Consider the following 20,762-nt stretch of genomic DNA (forward strand, 5'->3'; position numbering starts at 1 on the left):
ATTGATTAGGAATGGCAGGCTTGGCACCACAGGACACCACAGGGTGCAACACAGGTTGGGCTGAAATTTGTACGTCGTTCGATGTATTTTTGATTGTGTTTCACAGCGGGACAGTGCAGAGGGCAATTTGCGGGTACTTTTGCTGTGTATCGCCATGGCTTGCAAACGAACATCCAAATAGCTTGTAGAGCACTTGCCAAGTGGCTTAAGCACTCAAGCCAGCACTCCAACAAAACAGTTGATAAGGAACGGCAAGCTTTGCAAGCGATTAGCAATCACCGATCGGTTATATTAAACACTGATTGTCAAGCAATGTGTGAATTGGACAAAAGAACACTTTTTTACAGTCAGAATTGCTGCTAAGGTCAATTCCACAGTTTAAAATTTGAAATTTGTTGCAGGTTAAGAGATTCTAGAGCTTATTGCAAATGTGGAAATTAAATAAAAGCACAAACACTCGGAGATGCCTGGAGTGTCACACAATAATGTCCGAATTGGACAAATTTACATTTTTTGTTGCAGTGAGAACTGTGGCTAAGGTCAATTTCACAGTTTAAATTTTGCAAATACGGCTCAGGTTAAGAGATTCTGGAGCTTATGGCATGTGCGGAAATTAAATAAAGCCATGAACACCAAGTGTTTATTAGCATTGCGATGTATCCAGTGATTTGTAGGTATAAAGATGAGGCTTTTGATGAGATGAGTGAGGAAAGTGAAAAAAAAAAAACGTGAGCGCTTTATCGTTCAAAAATCGTTGCAACCTGTTCCAAGTCAAGGCATTGTTGATCAGCCCCCAAAAATGTTGAACTGAGACGCCAGCGAGCACAGAGAGCTGACAAAGGGGTTGACCAAGGATGAAGCCTTGATAAAGGATAATTAAATATGGCCATTAATTATGTTCAAAAGGGGTGTTTAAATTAACCCAAACACTCGTGTATGCACTACCTTGGGAACTTTGGAGTTCTCTTAGTATGCATGCAAAGTTTCAGGTCAGTAGATTTCATAGTGTTGGAGTTATGGAGCAGAGGGACTGACTGACGGATACACACTGACATTTATTGTTGTAGATACTAGTCTGGATCAGCTCACTGCGCTCGCCTCACCACATGTCACTAGAAAGGTACGGCTTTTTTTAACTGAGGATAATGATTGCACTTTTAGTTATTGTGTTGTCATGATTTACACCAATCATAATACAAACATTTCTTTTGTGCAAATTTATTTGTAAAACTGGTGATGTTATTTTTATTTGTAATTTATTTTTAATCGAAAAATGTCCACGTGGTCTGAAGCTCTAAATGCTTAAGACTCCAAGTTGTCTAATCTGTCTGAAGGGTGTAAGGGGTCTAAATTGTGTTATGGTCGAGGGGTTCTAAAGGGACTAAAGGGGTGTAAAGTTCTGTAGGTTCTAGGGGTCTAAAGTGTATTAGAAGTGCCAATGGTAAAGGTATCTGAAGTGTTGAAAGGGTCATAAAGGTAAAAGGGGCTGTGGCGGTTATCCCACTTTATGTCTGTAATACTCAGAGGTCATGAGACTTGTCTTGGTTACAAAAGAGTGTCTTTAATTCATGTAAAATACAAAGAGGAAATACAAAGCCGCTCAGTACATGCTGTTACTTAATGTACAGTCCAACGCTTTACACAAAACCTACTATATTAATTTTCACTTGCACACAATATAATAATTTGCCTCAAGTTACTTCAAGAGGTTCAACAATACATTGAGATTCAGCTTACCTCTATTCTAGGGTCGAGTATTAAAGAGAAAACATCAATAATGGAGCCAATCAGTTTCTTCGTTCGTTGCGAGCAATTTGGTGGGAAGAAAGCGAAAGTATGAGAATGCGATTACAGCACCCCCAAATGGCACAGAAGTCACAACAGAACTTGCAAAAAACAGATACAGGGGTCTTAAAGGTAAAAGAGGTCTTGAGGGATATCCTGGGTATTTTAGGATCTCTGGGTCTTTTGGGTCCTTGGGGTCTTTTTGGTCCTCACAGCTCGGTCTTTTGGGTCCCTAGAGACCTTTGGGTCTTTTGGATCCTCTGGGTCTTTTGGGTGTTTTGGGTCTTTTGGAAAATGGTCCAGCAGCTGAGGAGGTGTGTGTAGCATTGGGATTCTCATGTGTGTACTATTTGTGAATGTCTTTACAGCTGTGGAGGAACTCTGGGAAAGGTTTGAAACAGCAAAGCGCTTACCTTGGTAGCCTTTCATGGTTGCTTTATACAGCTTCTTCAGCTCGAAGAGCATGGGAGTTGTCGTATATATATATATATATATATATATATATATATATATATATATATATATATATATATATATATATATATATATATATATATATATATTTTCTATATATATATATATATATATATATTGTTATACATATATATATATATATATATATATATATATATATATATATATATATATACATATCTATATAGTTGTGGGCCGGGGGTTGGGTGAGAAGACCACCGGTGGGGGGGCGGGGGGGGGAAGCTATCTCGGGTTCCCACCATACTCCCCGGAATTGCAGGCCATTGCACGTGGATAATTCCGTGACACGGCGGATTGATAACTCACCGTGAATGCCAATAACTCTAACCGCGTGACCTGGGGTCCTCCCGTCTATGGGTTAATCGGGTTACCTAATTAATCACATGACCTAATTACCGGGGGACACGCCCTCGGTGCACCTTGTCTGAACCAGATCACTTTACTGGATCATATGCAGCAGAGCAACACTGCCAAGGACGTACCGGCTAAAAGGAACGGATTGTTGGGAATAAAGTCCCGGCTCGGTTAGGATGCGGATCAATGAAAGAAAATACGAAAACGAGCTGGGAACATTTCTACAAAGGATTTATTTACAGGCAGGCGAGAAAAGGTATGTGCCACAGTGAATATAGCTTTTATTGTGGTGTGTAAGCAGAGATAGGAAGAAATGTGAAAGGTGCGGCAATTATACAAGCAACTTACAAAGGCAGACACAGAGCAGATTTATCCCGATATAATTCTTGTACAATCTTAACTTAAGCGAGGACAGGCACCAGGACACACACACACACACACACACACACACACACACACACACACACACACACACACACACACACACACACACACCAATGAAGAGGAGTTAATGAAGAGAAAAAGGAGAGGAGATGAGGCTAACGGTCTCTCAATACCTTGCACGATTGCCCGACCATGCCACCAGTACGTTTTGGGGGGATGCTCCTCTGGGCGATACCTCTCTGACAGCTGGCACGTTGTCTCTTGCATCGTGGCACTTCGTGCAGCTAGTGTCGGTCCAGAGAATGAGACATGACCGCCAGGCGTGAAGGGTGGGACTTGGATGGAGTCAGAAGCCAATGGGTGGAGAGAGGCGACGAGGTGATGAAGAAGGCGGAGTCAACACGCCAATTGGTAAAGAAGGGCGGAGCCAGCAGGGGAATGGGCGGGCTGTCGATCCCAAGCCAGACAGAACGAGCCGACTGGAACGACGAGCAGAAACAACACTAGCGGCTCCGTGACCCATCCTTTTAGAGACCCCGTGGTGCAGGGCGGGGGCGACGACCTGAAGCGATGTGTTGTCATTCCAATTGGGCACTCTGGTTTGGCCCTGGCCAGCACACGGGCTGGCCGCCATTATTGGAAACGGCTCCACTTTACTTCCGGCCAGATGGTTCCAAGCTGCAGAATTGTCTCGCTCTGAACCCCATAATATGAATCACCTTGCACAGAACTCCGTGATATGAATCGACTTGCACTGAACCCCGCGATATGAATCGTCTTGCACCAAACCTCATGATATGAATCGCCTTGCACTGAACACCATGACATGAATCGCCTTGCACCGAACCCCTCGATGTGAATCGCCTTGCACCGAACCCGCGATATAAATCGCCTTGCACCAAACCCCGAGACATGAATCACATTGCACCAAACTCTGTGATATGAATCACCTTGCACCGAACCCCGTGATATGAATCACCTTGCACCGAACCCCGTGATATGAATCGCCTTGCACGGAACTTGATGATATGAATCACCTTGCACCGAACTCCGTGATATGAATCGCCTTGCACGGAACTCGGTGATATGAATCGCCCTGCACCGAACTCCATGATATGAATCGCTTTGCATGGAACTCGGTTATATGAATCACCTTGTACCAAACTCCGTGATATGAATTGCCTTGTACCGAACTCCGTGATATGAATTGCCTTGTACCAAACTCCGTGATATGAATCACCTTGCATGGAACTCGGTGATATGAATAACCTTGCATGGAACTCGGTGATATGAATCACCTTGCACTGAACTCCGTGATATCAATCACCTTGCACCGAACTCCGTGATAGAAATCGCCTTGCACGGAACTCCGTGATATGAATCGCCTTGCACCAAACTCCATGATATGAATCGCCTTGCACCGAACCCCATGATATGAATCACCTTGCACGGAACTCCGTGATATGAATCACCTTGCACGGAACTCGGTGATATGAATCGCCCTGCACCGAACTCCATGATATGAATCGCTTTGCATGGAACTCGGTTATATGAATCGCCTTGTACCAAACTCCATGATATGAATTGCCTTGTACCGAACTCCGTGATACGAATTGCCTTGTACCGAACTCCGTGATATGAATCGCCTTGCACGGAACTCGGTGACATGAATCACTTTGCATGGAACTCGGTGATATGATTCGCCTTGCACTGAACTCCGTGATATCAATCACCTTGCACCGAACTCCGTGATAGAAATCGCCTTGCACGGAACTCCGTGATATGAATCGCCTTGCACCGAACTCCATGATATGAATCGTCTTGCACCGAACTCCGTGATATGAATTGCCTTGCACGGAGCTCCGTGAGATGAATCGCCTTGCACCGAACTCCATGATATGAATTGCCTTGTCCCGAACTCCGCGATATGAATTGCCTTGTACCAAACTCCGTGATATGAATCGCCTTGCACGGAACTCCGTGATATGAATTGCCTTGCACCGAACTCCGTGATATGAATCGCCGTGTATGGAACTCCGTGATATGAATCGCTTTGCATCGAACTCCGTGATATGAATCGCCTTGGACGGAACTCCGTGATATGAATCGCCTTGCAAGGAACTCGGTGATATGAATCGCTTTGCACGGAACTCCGTGATATGAATCGCTTTGCACAGAACTCGGTGATATGAATGGCTTTGCACAGAACTCCCTGATATGAATCGCCTTGCACGGAACTCCGTGATATGAATCGCCTTGCACCGAACTCCGTGATATGAATCGCCTTGCACCAAACTCCGTGATATGAATCGCCTTGCATGGAACTCCTTGATATGAATCGCCTTGCACGGAACTCGGTGATATGAATCGCTTTACACGGAACTCCGTGATATGAATCGCTTTGCACGGAACTCGGTGATATGAATTGCTTTGCACGGAACTCGGTGATATGAATCGCTTTGCATCGAACTCCGTGATATGAATCACCTTGCACGGAACTCCGTGATATGAATCGCCTTGCACCGAACTCTATGATATGAATTGCCTTGCACCGAACTCCATGATATGAATTGCCTCGCACCGAACTCCATGTTATGAATCGCCTTGCACGGAACTCCGTGATATGAATCGCCTTGCACGGAACTTGGTGATATGAATCGCTTTGCATCGAACTCCGTGATATGAATCGCCTTGCACGGAACTCCGTGATATGAATCGCCTTGCACCGAACTCTATGATATGAATTTCCTTGCACCGAACTCCATGATATTAATTGCCTTGCACCGAACTCCGTGTTATGAATCGCCTTGCACGGAACTCCGTGATATGAATCGCCTTGCACCGAACTCCATGATATGAATCGCCTTGCACTGAACACCATGACATGAATCGCCTTGCACCGAACCCCGCGATGTGAATCGCCATGCACCGAACCTGCGATATAAATCGCCTTGCACCAAACCGCGAGACATGAATCACGTTGCACCAAACTCTGTGATATGAATCACCTTGCACCGAACCCCGTGATATGAATCACCTTACACTTAACCCCGTGATATGAATCGCCTTGCACGGAACTCGATGATATGAATCACCTTGCACCGAACTCCGTGATATGAATCGCCTTGCACGGAACTCGGTGATATGAATCGCCCTGCAGCGAACTCCATGATATGAATCGCTTTGCATGGAACTCGGTTATATGAATCACCTTGTACCAAACTCCGTGATATGAATTGCCTTGTACCGAACTCCGTCATATGAATTGCCTTGTACCAAACTCCGTGATATGAATCACCTTGCATGGAACTCGGTGATATGAATCACCTTGCATGGAACTCGGTGATATGAATCGCCTTGCACTGAACTCCGTGATATCAATCACCTTGCACCGAACTCCGTGATAGAAATCGCCTTGCACGGAACTCCGTGATATGAATCGCCTTGCACCAAACTCCATGATATGAATCGCCTTGCACCGAACCCCGTGATATGAATCACCTTGCACAGAACTCCGTGATATGAATCACCTTGCACGGAACTCGGTGATATGAATCGCCCTGCACCGAACTCCATGATATGAATCGCTTTGCATGGAACTCGGTTATATGAATCGCCTTGTACCAAACTCCATGATATGAATTGCCTTGTACCGAACTCCGTGATATGAATTGCCTTGTAGCGAACTCCGTGATATGAATCGCCTTGCACGGAACTCGGTGATATGAATCACTTTGCATGGAACTCGGTGATATGAATCGCCTTGCACTGAACTCCGTGATATCAATCACCTTGCACCGAACTCCGTGATAGAAATCGCCTTGCACGGAACTCCGTGATATGAATCGCCTTGCACCAAACTCCATGATATGAATCGTCTTGCACCGAACTCCGTGATATGAATTGCCTTGCACGGAGCTCCGTGAGATGAATCGCCTTGCACCGAACTCCATGATATGAATTGCCTTGTCCCGAACCCCGCGATATGAATTGCCTTGTACCAAACTCCGTGATATGAATCGCCTTGCACGGAACTCCGTGATATCAATTGCCTTGCACCGAACTCTGTGATATGAATCGCCGTGTATGGAACTCCGTGATATGAATCGCTTTGCATCGAACTCCGTGATATGAATCGCCTTGGACGGAACTCCGTGATATGAATCGCCTTGCACGGAACTCGGTGATATGAATCGCTTTGCACGGAACTCCGTGATATGAATCGCCTTGCACCGAACTCCGTGATATGAATCGCCTTGCATGGAACTCCGTGATATGAATCGCTTTGCATCGAACTCCGTGATATGAATCGCCTTGGACGGAACTCCGTGATATGAATCGCCTTGCACGGAACTCGGTGATATGAATCGCTTTGCACGGAACTCCGTGATATGAATCGCCTTGCACCGAACTCCGTGATATGAATCGCCGTGTATGGAACTCCGTGATATGAATCGCTTTGCATCGAACTCCGTGATATGAATCGCCTTGGACGGAACTCCGTGATATGAATCGCCTTGCAAGGAACTCGGTGATATGAATCGCTTTGCACGGAACTCCGTGATATGAATCGCTTTGCACAGAACTCGGTGATATGAATGGCTTTGCACAGAACTCCCTGATATGAATCGCCTTGCACGGAACTCCGTGATATGAATCGCCTTGCACCGAACTCCGTGATATGAATCGCCTTGCACCAAACTCCGTGATATGAATCGCCTTGCATGGAACTCCTTGATATGAATCGCCTTGCACGGAACTCGGTGATATGAATCGCTTTACACGGAACTCCGTGATATGAATCGCTTTGCACGGAACTCGGTGATATGAATTGCTTTGCACGGAACTCGGTGATATGAATCGCTTTGCATCGAACTCCGTGATATGAATCACCTTGCACGGAACTCCGTGATATGAATCGCCTTGCACCGAACTCTATGATATGAATTGCCTTGCACCGAACTCCATGATATGAATTGCCTCGCACCGAACTCCATGTTATGAATCGCCTTGCACGGAACTCCGTGATATGAATCGCCTTGCACGGAACTTGGTGATATGAATCGCTTTGCATCGAACTCCGTGATATGAATCGCCTTGCACGGAACTCCGTGATATGAATCGCCTTGCACCGAACTCTATGATATGAATTTCCTTGCACCGAACTCCATGATATTAATTGCCTTGCACCGAACTCCGTGTTATGAATCGCCTTGCACGGAACTCCGTGATATGAATCGCCTTGCACCGAACTCCATGATATGAATCGCCTTGCACTGAACACCATGACATGAATCGCCTTGCACCGAACCCCGCGATGTGAATCGCCATGCACCGAACCTGCGATATAAATCGCCTTGCACCAAACCGCGAGACATGAATCACGTTGCACCAAACTCTGTGATATGAATCACCTTGCACCGAACCCCGTGATATGAATCACCTTACACTTAACCCCGTGATATGAATCGCCTTGCACGGAACTCGATGATATGAATCACCTTGCACCGAACTCCGTGATATGAATCGCCTTGCACGGAACTCGGTGATATGAATCGCCCTGCAGCGAACTCCATGATATGAATCGCTTTGCATGGAACTCGGTTATATGAATCACCTTGTACCAAACTCCGTGATATGAATTGCCTTGTACCGAACTCCGTGATATGAATTGCCTTGTACCAAACTCCGTGATATGAATCACCTTGCATGGAACTCGGTGATATGAATCACCTTGCATGGAACTCGGTGATATGAATCGCCTTGCACTGAACTCCGTGATATCAATCACCTTGCACCGAACTCCGTGATAGAAATCGCCTTGCACGGAACTCCGTGATATGAATCGCCTTGCACCAAACTCCATGATATGAATCGCCTTGCACCGAACCCCGTGATATGAATCACCTTGCACAGAACTCCGTGATATGAATCACCTTGCACGGAACTCGGTGATATGAATCGCCCTGCACCGAACTCCATGATATGAATCGCTTTGCATGGAACTCGGTTATATGAATCGCCTTGTACCAAACTCCATGATATGAATTGCCTTGTACCGAACTCCGTGATATGAATTGCCTTGTAGCGAACTCCGTGATATGAATCGCCTTGCACGGAACTCGGTGATATGAATCACTTTGCATGGAACTCGGTGATATGAATCGCCTTGCACTGAACTCCGTGATATCAATCACCTTGCACCGAACTCCGTGATAGAAATCGCCTTGCACGGAACTCCGTGATATGAATCGCCTTGCACCAAACTCCATGATATGAATCGTCTTGCACCGAACTCCGTGATATGAATTGCCTTGCACGGAGCTCCGTGAGATGAATCGCCTTGCACCGAACTCCATGATATGAATTGCCTTGTCCCGAACTCCGCGATATGAATTGCCTTGTACCAAACTCCGTGATATGAATCGCCTTGCACGGAACTCCGTGATATCAATTGCCTTGCACCGAACTCTGTGATATGAATCGCCGTGTATGGAACTCCGTGATATGAATCGCTTTGCATCGAACTCCGTGATATGAATCGCCTTGGACGGAACTCCGTGATATGAATCGCCTTGCACGGAACTCGGTGATATGAATCGCTTTGCACGGAACTCCGTGATATGAATCGCCTTGCACCGAACTCCGTGATATGAATCGCCTTGCATGGAACTCCGTGATATGAATCGCCTTGCACGGAACTCGGTGATATGAATCGCTTTACACGGAACTCCGTGATATGAATCGCTTTGCACGGAACTCGGTGATATGAATTGCTTTGCACGGAACTTGGTGATATGAATCGCTTTGCATCGAACTCCGTGATATGAATTGCCTTGCACGGAACTCCGTGATATGAATCGCCTTGCACCGAACTCTATGATATGAATTGCCTTGCACCGAACTCCATGATATGAATTGCCTCGCACCGAACTCCATGTTATGAATCGCCTTGCACGGAACTCCGTGATATGAATCGCCTTGCACGGAGCTTGGTGATATGAATCGCTTTGCATTGAACTCCGTGATATGAATCGCCTTGCACGGAACTCGGTGATATGAATCGCCTTGCACCGAACTCTATGATATGAATTTCCTTGCACCGAACTCCATGATATTAATTGCCTTGCACCGAACTCCGTGTTATGAATAGCCTTGCACAGAACTCCGTGATATGAATCGCCTTGCACCGAACTCCATGATATGAATCGCCTTGCACGGAACTCTGTGATATGAATCGCCTTGCACCGAACTCCGTGATATGAATGGCCTCGCATGGAACTCCGTGATATGAATCGCCTCGCATGGAACTCCGTGATATGAATCGCCTTGCACCGAACTCCGTGATATGAATCGCCTTGCACCGAACTCCGTGATATGAATCGCCTTGCATGGAACTCCATGATATGAATTGCCTTGCACCGAACTCCGTGTTATGAATTGCCTTGCACGGATCTCCGGATATGAATCGCCTTGCACCGAACTCCTTGATATGAATCGCCTTGCATGGAACTCCGTGATATGAATCGCCTTGCGCCAAACTCCGTGATATGAATCGCCTTGCACTGAACTCCGTGATATGAATCGCCTTGCATGGAACTCCGTGATATGAATCGCTTTGCATCGAACTCCGTGATATGAATCGCCTTGCATGGAACTCCGTGATATGAATCGCCTTGCACCGAACTCTGTGATATGAATCGCCTTGCATGGAACTCGGTGATATGAATCGCTTTGCACGGAACTCGGTGATATGAATCGCTTTGCACGGAACTCCGTGATATGAATTGCTTTGCACAGAACTCGGTGATATGAATCGCTTTGCAGGGAACTCTGTGATATGAATCGCCTTGCACGGAACTCCGTGATATGAATCACCTTGCACCGAACTCCGTGATATGAATCGCCTTGCATGGAACTCCGTGATATGAATCGCCTTGCACGGAACTCCGTGATATGAATCGCTTTACACGGAACTCCGTGATATGAATCGCTTTGCACGGAACTCGGTGATATCAATTGCTTTGCATCGAATTCCATGATATGAATCGCCTTGCATCGAACTCCATGATATGAATCGCCTTGCACGGAACTCCGTGATATGAATCGCCTTGCACGGAACTCCGTGATATGAATCGCCTTGCACGGAACTCCGTGATATGAATCGTCTTGCACCGAATCCCGTTCCATGCCCTGGCGACCCGCAGTTGGCACTGGTCCATGTGCCTGTTCCATGGTGCGCCACGCGGCCCGAGCGATCCGGCCGCACAGCATTCCTCTGCTTCGTTGAAGCTGCATCGAGGTGGAGGTGTGGGAGGATGTCTGCCATCCGCAGACATTTGTGGCCGTTGTGGTGAGTGACGATGGATGGTAAGACGTTATTGTAACCCCATGTGCAGACCCGACCAAAGATGTGTGTTATTCGTGGCTTGTTCTGTACGATGATAAAGTATCACGGGCTGCGCTCGAGTCCGCCATTGTACACGTGGTCGGCGCGCGGGTCCGCCATTGTACATGTGGTCAGCGTGTGGGTCTGCCCGCCATCGAGCATGCCCCGTACAGTGCGTACTGTATGTTGTTTGCATTTGGTGTGTTGGCTATGCCTCTGATCGCCTTCACAGTGTGTTGGGGGCGGGGGGGGGGGTGTGGTCGTCGCTGTGGGGCTCGTGCTCCGTGCAGCACTGGCATTTATTGTTGGCTTCTACTGCTGCCCTTGGTCTTCTGTGAGGATGCATTCTTACGCGAAGGGCAAGGCTGTGGTTTTTACAGATGGGTATCCGAGCGTAGTGCCTGCTGGCTCAAGCGAGGACCCCTTGCTTGGATTTACCTAAGGAATAAATAAAAAGGCAGAGTAAGAATGAAGTTCCGAGGTGTAATCAGACCTGACAATGAGATTTACACAACGCACTGTCCCGTTCGACCCACCAGACAAGAAGGAAGGAACTATGTGTACGTTCATTAATGAAATAACTGACTGGGGACCACTGTATGTTGGCTGCTATTGGTCTGGAGGGATGCGGTCTCCAGAACCGCAACAATATATATATATATATATATATATATATATATATATATATATATATATATATATATATATATATATATATATATATATATATATATATATATATATATATATATATATATATATATATATATATATATATATATATATATATATATATATATATATATATATATATATATATATATATATATATATATATATATATATATATATATATATATATATATATATATATATATATATATATATATATATATATATATATATATATATATATATATATATATATATATAACCGGGCGTAGTGGCGTGCGCCTGTAATCCGGCTACTCGGAGGCTTGGGTTGGAGGATCGCTTGAGTACGGGAGCTCTGCGCTGGGTCGCGATATGAGAGGGTTTAGGGCAGCCCGGAATCATGGCGAAACCCAATCATTATCCCTGTGTCGTAAGAGGTGACCAGGGTTGCGTCAGGAAGGGCATCCGGCGTAAAACCTGTGCCAAATCAGTATGCGGATCATAATGGATGATCCGCTGTGACAACTCCTAACGGGAGCAGCCGAAAGACGAACAACAACATATATATATATATATATATATATATATATATATATATATATATATATATATATATATATATATATATATATATATATATATATATGTATTGTTACGGCTGTGGAAATTTGCATTACACCATGAAGGGCCCGTAGGTGAGATATCTCTAAGTACATGTGTAGTTAGCCCCAAACCCGTTTAGAGGGAATTTATGTGATCCATCCGGGCTGCGACGCTTTGAGTAAGTCGTTTTTCTTTCCCTATCTTTTATTTAAAACGGACGAAAACTGCCAACAATGCTGGTGGGTTTTTCGCACCATTCTTCTCCACGCTTGGTGTGAGGGAGGAGAAGGGGGAGGGCAGCTCGCCGCCGATTGGTGGATGACCAGCGTGAGGCGGTCGGGGTGAGGGAACGCCCCTCTTCGAGAACCTTCTCGAAGGAGGGTGGAGCCGTAAACGGGGGCGGAGTAAAGGGCGGAGCCCCGGGGGATAAAAAGTCGGACACGGAAGGAGCGCTGTTGTTGCTCTTGCTCTCTTCCTGTCTTCCGGCTCGCAAGTCCTCTTCTCTTCCTGGTGGCCGCTGGCCTGGTCTTTTGTGGGGCGGTCCCGAGACCCCGCTGGCGGGATGGAGCGTCTGCGATTCCCCACACTGTGACCTCGAGCGACAACGTCCCCCCCGCTTCTATCCGTGCTGGGATAGCGCTGGAAACTCCGTCCGTGGCGTCGAGCGGCCAACACGTGCCGGCACGAGGCACGCCGGAGAGGACGCACCTACCACGCCAGGGCACGGAGTCGCGGCCAGGCACGACCACGTCGACGGACGTAGGAGAGGGACTCGACGGCCCAAAGGGAAGTCACCATTTCTTTTCGGGGTTTTTGTGTGAATGTGTGTTGGCGCCGTGTCTTGTAAAGTAAAACTGTTTAAGTGTTTCCGTGTGTCGGTTTTATTCGGTTGTAGCTCTGCATTGTTGCTTTTCTTTGGGTTGATAGATGTGCATTTTGACTGGCTGTATATGTGTGCTCTCCGTGTGTCGTGTAAATGAAGTGCTTGCATTTTGAACTGTGCCCGTTTCGCTTCGTCTCCTTCCTTGTAATTGACCCTCCATCCTGCTTCACGTAAAGGGTTCGTAGTGGGCTTAATACGCCCGATAATTAATCAGAACCGTCGAGGCCGACGATAACACCGCTCGCTTATCACTGTAGCACGGAACAGACCGCTTAAGCGGTTCGTGTCCGGAGTCGGCTTGCGGCGAGGTACGGTCGACCATCTGCGCAGGTACTTAGGTAGATCGAATTTGGCGAGCAACCCTATCCTGCGCGGTTGGGCAATTGGCACGGTCGTGGTGGGGTTAAACCCCCACCCGTGACTAGCTTCTGGCGTTGTTCCGAGAGGGTCACGACAGAATTGTCCGTTCCGGTGGGCGAGGCGGCCGCCATTCGAGTCGAGCGGCCGATCGCACGCCGGCGGGCGAGAATTCGCAACAATACACACACATATATATATATATATATATATATATATATATATATATATATATATATATATAAAAAATATATATATATATATATATATATATATATATATATATATATATATATATATATATATATATATATATATATATATATATATATAATGAGCTTGTTCTCCTCATGGTCTTGTATTACATGTAAAAGTCCATTAATGTGGTAGTTGTGAGCGAACACATTTTGGACAAGCTGCATCCTTCCTATATTACCACAAGCTACAACTGTGCTGCTGATGCAGTGAACGTGCAAATTTTCGCGGAGATTTGTAATTTGCTCATGATGCCAGTGAGAACACCTACTCTTTGCAAAAAATATCAAGGGATATTTAACGGCCACCAACTAATGCTAGCAGGCGGGAAAATGTGCTTGGATACTCCTGGGGTGGGCGGGCATGGGGGGGGGCATTGTTCATTTTAGAATATAATAAACATTTACCAAAATGAAATTGTTTTATTTGACTTATAAACCATTCAACCAGAAATGCAGTCAGGAACAATGGAGGCAGGCCTTTAAATGGCAAAATTTCAACTGGCAAAAGGTTGTTTGGCTATAACTTATAAGGCAGTGCCAGAACTGGATTCTCCATTGCTTGGAAAGGTGTGTTATGATTGTGTTGTTGATAGATTCCAAGGTATTTTAAGTCTGCCTTTGTGAAAGAACCATTCCCGATGTCTTTTTTTGTGTCGAGATGAAAATATGATATTTCGATCACACATTTTTGCATTAATTTATTCAGAGATCAAATTGTCTCTTCTAACTTCTTAAGCAAGTGCCATTTGGAAAATACAAACGTCATTCATGCTCAGGATCAGGGACAGAGAGAGGGAGACTCATTTCTAACAGACGATACCATGAAGGAAGTGTGGCCACATGTGGGCGCCACCTCCTACCTCTTTCACTCCAGCCATTATTGTTCCCTTTCCTTCCCTTTTTCCTCGGGGAACAGGTGATGATTTCACAGCAGAAGGGAAAATCTTTCCTGGGAAAAGTGATTACACAGCAATATACACACAATTCCTTGCATTTCAAGCAGAGGCATTCAAACTTCATGCAAAATGCTGCATTTTGATAAATTTATTGCAACCCCTTTGAAACCATCAAATGTTCACAAAATGATTTAGTGTGTGTGTGTGTGTGTGTGTGTGTGTGTGTGTGTGTGTGTGTGTGTGTGTGTGTTATGTATACCATATATATATATATATATATATATATATATATATATATATATATATATATATTATATATATATTATATATGTCAAAACATGAGGAGTGTGTGACGAGCACTCCGCTGATCCCCATTGGACACAGTCCACACAAAAGCATCACCTCCAACACAGAGAATTCAGTCCGAAATAAGCCCATCAGAGACAAACACCACCTAACCAGATGCATCCGGAGCTGTCAAAGAGACAAAGATTATATGGTCATCATCAGTTAAATATCAAATGGAACCACAATCCAGACTTCGGGCTTATTTTGGGCTTCTGCCCGAAATCTGGATCGGTGGTTCCGTTTGATGTTAAACTGATGATGACCATATAATCTTTGTCTCTTTGACAGAGTCACTGGGCTGAAGCCTCATTTCAAAACATGTCAAGAGACAAACTCCAATCAGAACATAAATACCGCCCGGATACGCTCAGAGACAAACAGCACCTGGACACATCGGGAGCCAAGCTGTCCAGAGACAAACTCTCGTCCAGATATAAACACTGCCCAGACACGTCGGGAGACAAACTCCCATCCGGACACGTCCGGAGATAAATACCATCCAGGCATGACCGGAGACAAACCCCGCCCGGACACAAACACTGTCCAGACATATCTACCATCTGGATATGTCCAGTGTGTGTGTGTGTGTGTGTGTGTGTGTGTGTGTGTGTGTGTGTGTGTGTGTGTGTGTGTGTGTGTGTGTGTGTGTGTGTCTCCTCCATAACTCCAAACCATAAAACCTAGCAGCCTGAAACTTTGCAGGCATATTAAGAAAACTCCAAGGAAGTGCAAGAGTCTAAATTGGGTGTTTGGGTTAATTAAAACACCCGTTGTGAAGATAACGGCCTTATTTAATTATATCCTTCATCAGGCGATCCTCGGCCACCTTGCTCTCTGGGTTCTTAAGGCCTTTCCTGGGTAACCTCGCTGGAGTCGGAAGCCACCATGTTTTTTGGCCTGTTCAACCATGTTCTGACTTGGAACAGACTGCAACAATTTCTTTACAATAAAGTTTTTTTTCACCCCGTCATCCTGAGCGAGTGGTTCGTGCCCCGTCATCCTGAGCGAGTAGTTCGTGCCCCATCATCCTGAGTGAGTGGTTCGTGCCCCGTCATCCTGAGCGAGTGGTTTGTGCTCCATCATTCTGAGTGAGTGGCTTGTGCTCTGTCATTCTGAGCGAGTGGTTTGTGCTCCATCATTCTTCGCGAGTGGTTTGTGCTCCATCATTCTGAGTGCGTGGCTTGTGCTCTGTCATCCTGAGTGAGTGGCTTGTGCTCTGTCATTCTGAGCGAGTGGTTTGTGCTCCATAATTCTGAGCGAGTGGTTCATGCCCCGTCATTCTGAGCAAGTGGTTTCTGCTCCATCATTCTGAGTGAGTGGCTTGTGCTCTGTCATTCTGAGCGAGTGGTTTGTGCTCCATCATTCTTCGCGAGTGGTTTGTGCTCCATCATTCTGAGTGAGTGGCTTGTGCTCTGTCATCCTGAGCGAGTGGTTTGTGCTCCATCATTCTGAGCGAGTGGTTTGTGCTCCGTCATTCTTCGCGAGTTGTGCGAAATAACACGCGATTTCTGAGCTGTTTGCCATATTAACGTGTTTTCTAAATTACCGAGCCAAATTTTTTTTTCCACCTGTCACACGCATCTGTTTATAAAGATTAATGTTTGTTGTTTATAAACTCTAAACTCTCAAATATATATATATATATATATATATATATATATATATATATATATATATATATATATATATACATATATATATATATATATATATATATATATATATACATATATATATATATATATATATATATATATATACATATATACATATATATATATATATCTTCTTCTTCTTCTTTCGGCTGCTCCCGTTCGGGGTCGCCACAGCGGATCATCCGTATGATCCGCATTGGGATTTGGCACATGTTTTACGCCGGATGCCCTTCCTGGCGCAACCCTGGTCGCCTCTTACGACACAGGGATATGGTACACCTATTTTAACCGGGGTATACACCGGCCCAGTGCACTGGTACTCATTTCGCCGACCTCGGAAGGATGACAGGCTGAGTCAACCCCCTGGTGTATTAATTCAGTGGCCCAACGGGGCTTGAACTCGGGACCTTTTGGATCCCAAGCCGCTGCCCTAACCACTGCACCAACACCAGGCTCATATATATATATATATATATATATATATATATATATATATATATATATATATATATATATATATATATATATATATATATATATATATGTATGTATGTATATATAATATATACTGTATATATATATAAGTAATGTGTGTCTGGATGTGTCAGAGTGAAGCCTGTTTTTTTTTAATCTCTACACAATTCCACACACCTGGACCAATCTCTACCAGATTTTGCATATGTGCTGGGGGTACCCACAGTCAGGTCATGGCAATTAAATAACCCCGAGGCCATTTTTCCTATCATTGCACTGTTGCACTCTCAAGTTAATATTTTTTGCCTCAGCTTTAAACATCAATCTTCTTGATGTTTTACAAAAGTCTAAATAACCCCATTTTGATCAGTTGACCCAACTTGTTTTTTTCCATACAGTGATGACTTTGCATTATGCTCTACATTTGCAATGAAATTCCTTGATCTCTTACCATAATGTTCCATTTCTTTTCTGCACCAAGTGTGACAATGCCAGAGGAGTAAAGGCGTTCTTCGATGCCCTCAACTCCAGCACTAACCATGTGATGATCTTTGGTGGTGTCTGCCCCTCCGTCACTGCCATTATAGCTGAGGCTCTCCGCAGCTGGAACCTGGTGCAGGTAAACTAAACCTTAATCTCATTATTACACTATTTTGTGTAAATGGCCTCATTGTGTCCATATCCTTCAGTTGTGCCACATTTTATGACCCGAAGAGCAAATGGGCTCTTTTGGTGCTTTCTTTGGCACTGGCCGGTTGAGTAATCTCAGCACATTGTTGATGACATGGCAGAGGAGATTAGGCCTTGTGGCTGTAAAGCAATGAATAGAACTCTGTGGTCAATTATGCACCGATTTGGTGCTGATTGACGAATCGTAATATGTATGGAGGTGCTTCAAGGTGAAACTCCACTTATTTTAAGATAACCGTTAAATATTGACACATCGCTTAAAGGTGTGGAATGGCACTGGCAACATGTGTGTGAAATTATTTGACAGCTGCACCAAAGATTCCAGATGCTTCCAAGATGGAAGTGATCAATATGTCATGTGCCTTTGGGCAGGATTATGTAGTGAAGTTCCTGGTGAATGAAAATGTCAGACCAATTGAAATATACAAGAGATTAAGCTGGTGTGTGAGTGTGTGTGTGTGTGTGTGTGTGTGTGTGTGTGTGTGTGTGTGTGTGTGTGTGTGTGTATGTGTGTGTGTGTGAATATATATTTCAAAGGAAGGACTCACTGACTTTCTCACCAATATTAATGTTTAGTACTTTCTAGGAGGGCTAGAAAGTTGAGATTTTATTGACTGATGCAACACGGAGTGGCGAGTCAGGAAGCTAATTGTATTGCAAACTGGCTTAGTGATAGGAAGCAAAGAGTGGCTGTGAGTGGGAGGATCTCTTGCTGGGAGGATGTAAGTAGCGGGGTACCTCAGGGATCAGTACTCGGACAATTACTATTCAATAGTTACATCAACGATTTGGTTAATTGGGTAAAGAGTCAGCTTTCCAAATTTGTGGATGACACAAAGCTTGGAGGCAAGGTGGATAGCGGAGGGGGTGGTGAACAGATACAAGAGAGTATTGATACTTGTATGGATTGGGCAAAACTGGCAGATGTAGTTTAACCTGAGCAAGTGTAAGGTGTTGGGGATGGGAAAGAACAATGAAAATAGAGATTGCAGGATGTAAGGGGTAATTTTGGAGCGTGTCACACAGAAGGATCTGGGGGGGGGTGGTAATAGATATGGGAGGTAAGCAGGCAGCACAATGCCAAGCAGCAAAAGGTAAAGCAAATAGGGTTTTAGGTTGCTTTCAGAGGAGGATCAATTATAAATCAAAAGAGGTGGTGTTAACATTGTACAGGAAATTAGTGAGGCCACATCTAGAATAGTGTGTGCAGTTTTGGTCACCACAGTGCTGGAAGGACATAGATGCCATCGAGAAGGTTCAGTGTAGGGCTACTAGATTGATTTTGGGCCTTGCCAGACTCAGCTATGAGGAGCGGTTGAAGGAGACAGGGCTTTATACACTAGAAAGGAGGCGGTTACGAGGAGATATGATAGGGGATGTTTAATATAATGAAAGGTAGAGATAAAACAAGTGCAGATGAATTATTCAACAGAGTAGACAGTGACAGAATCAGCGGCCATAGTCTGAATAAAGAAGAGGAGAGTTAAGACGGTAGTAAGGCAGGGGACTTTCACTCAGAGAGTAGTTAATGCATGGAATGGTCTTCCTGGAAAGGTAGTGGTAGCAGAAAAAGTAGATAAGTTTAAATTCGAATTAGATAGGTACCTGGAAGTTATGGAGATCGAGGGGTATGGGGATGTTGATCAGACTTTTAGGGAGTTTGAGTATTGATGGGTGATTGTGTATGGAGTGCTGTTGGTGGGGGTTTTGATTTGGGGGGTTGTGTGGTTGATGTGTGTTTTTAACCAAGCCCATGCCCCCTCTCCAAGGGGAAGAAAAGAAAAAATAAAAATAAATAGAAATAAAAAATAAAAAATTACAACTACAAAAAAAATACAAAAAAAAATACAATTTTTTTTCTTTCATTAATTAAAAACTTCTTTTTTTTTTTGCATTTTCTTGGATCTTGGGTTGGTGTGGTGTTCATGCAGGCATGATGGGCTGAATGGCCTCCACCTGTGTTATATTTCCTTGTTGTCCTTGTTATAACTCAAAGCCACAATTCCAGAAGAAAAATGTAAATGTACATAAATGAAAATATCCGTAAGCAAAAGTCAGCTCACGGATATTGGCTCATGGAGTGTCACATGACCTGAAACAATGGCCTGCTTGCAGTGCCTCCCTAACCCAATCCGAAATGTTATTGGTGGGTCAGAAATTGAACCGAGACCAGATAGATTGCTAGAATCACTATTTCCCTAGCAGCATCTTGCCCAAATCACTCATAATCTAAGTTCAATCGATGAATCAAAAACGAAAGATGCTAACTTAACATGATGATAATTCGACTTGGTTGTGCTTTTGATGATGTGCAATGTGGGAACAGCTGCAAGAATATGACAATCCATGTTTGGCTTCAACTTGGGGTCATTCGCTCTGCCGTTTAACGTTTGTCTTCAACTTAAAATAAAAAAAAACTTTGCCTCTTCGTGTTGCCTTGCAACTGATAACAATGTAAACAATCGTTTTGTTTTGTAACTTTTAACCTTTTTGCATTAAAGACAAATATAATTGGATCCTGCTATATTATCACATACT

At 44.6% G+C, this 20,762-nt stretch overlaps 1 protein-coding gene and 1 pseudogene across 5 annotated transcripts in view; both read left to right on the plus strand.

Moving 5' to 3' along the window:
- The window catches only part of GABBR2 (gamma-aminobutyric acid type B receptor subunit 2), a 565,977-nt gene that overhangs the window by 14,148 nt on the left and 531,067 nt on the right, over positions 1-20,762 (plus strand). For all 5 annotated transcript variants that reach the window (XM_085850809.1, XM_085850813.1, XM_085850812.1 and 2 more), the window contains exon 2: positions 18,016-18,153. In XM_085850809.1, coding sequence (XP_085706935.1) covers positions 18,016-18,153 — 138 coding nt within the window. The remainder of the gene's footprint in view (positions 1-18,015; positions 18,154-20,762) is intronic.
- LOC147013684 (signal recognition particle RNA) lies at positions 12,341-12,480 on the plus strand (annotated as a pseudogene).

This window comes from Eptatretus burgeri, chromosome 13, assembly GCF_056783735.1.
Source record: "Eptatretus burgeri isolate ZD-2024b chromosome 13, Ebu_testis_v1, whole genome shotgun sequence".
In the NCBI taxonomy this organism is placed as follows: domain Eukaryota; kingdom Metazoa; phylum Chordata; class Myxini; order Myxiniformes; family Myxinidae; genus Eptatretus; species Eptatretus burgeri.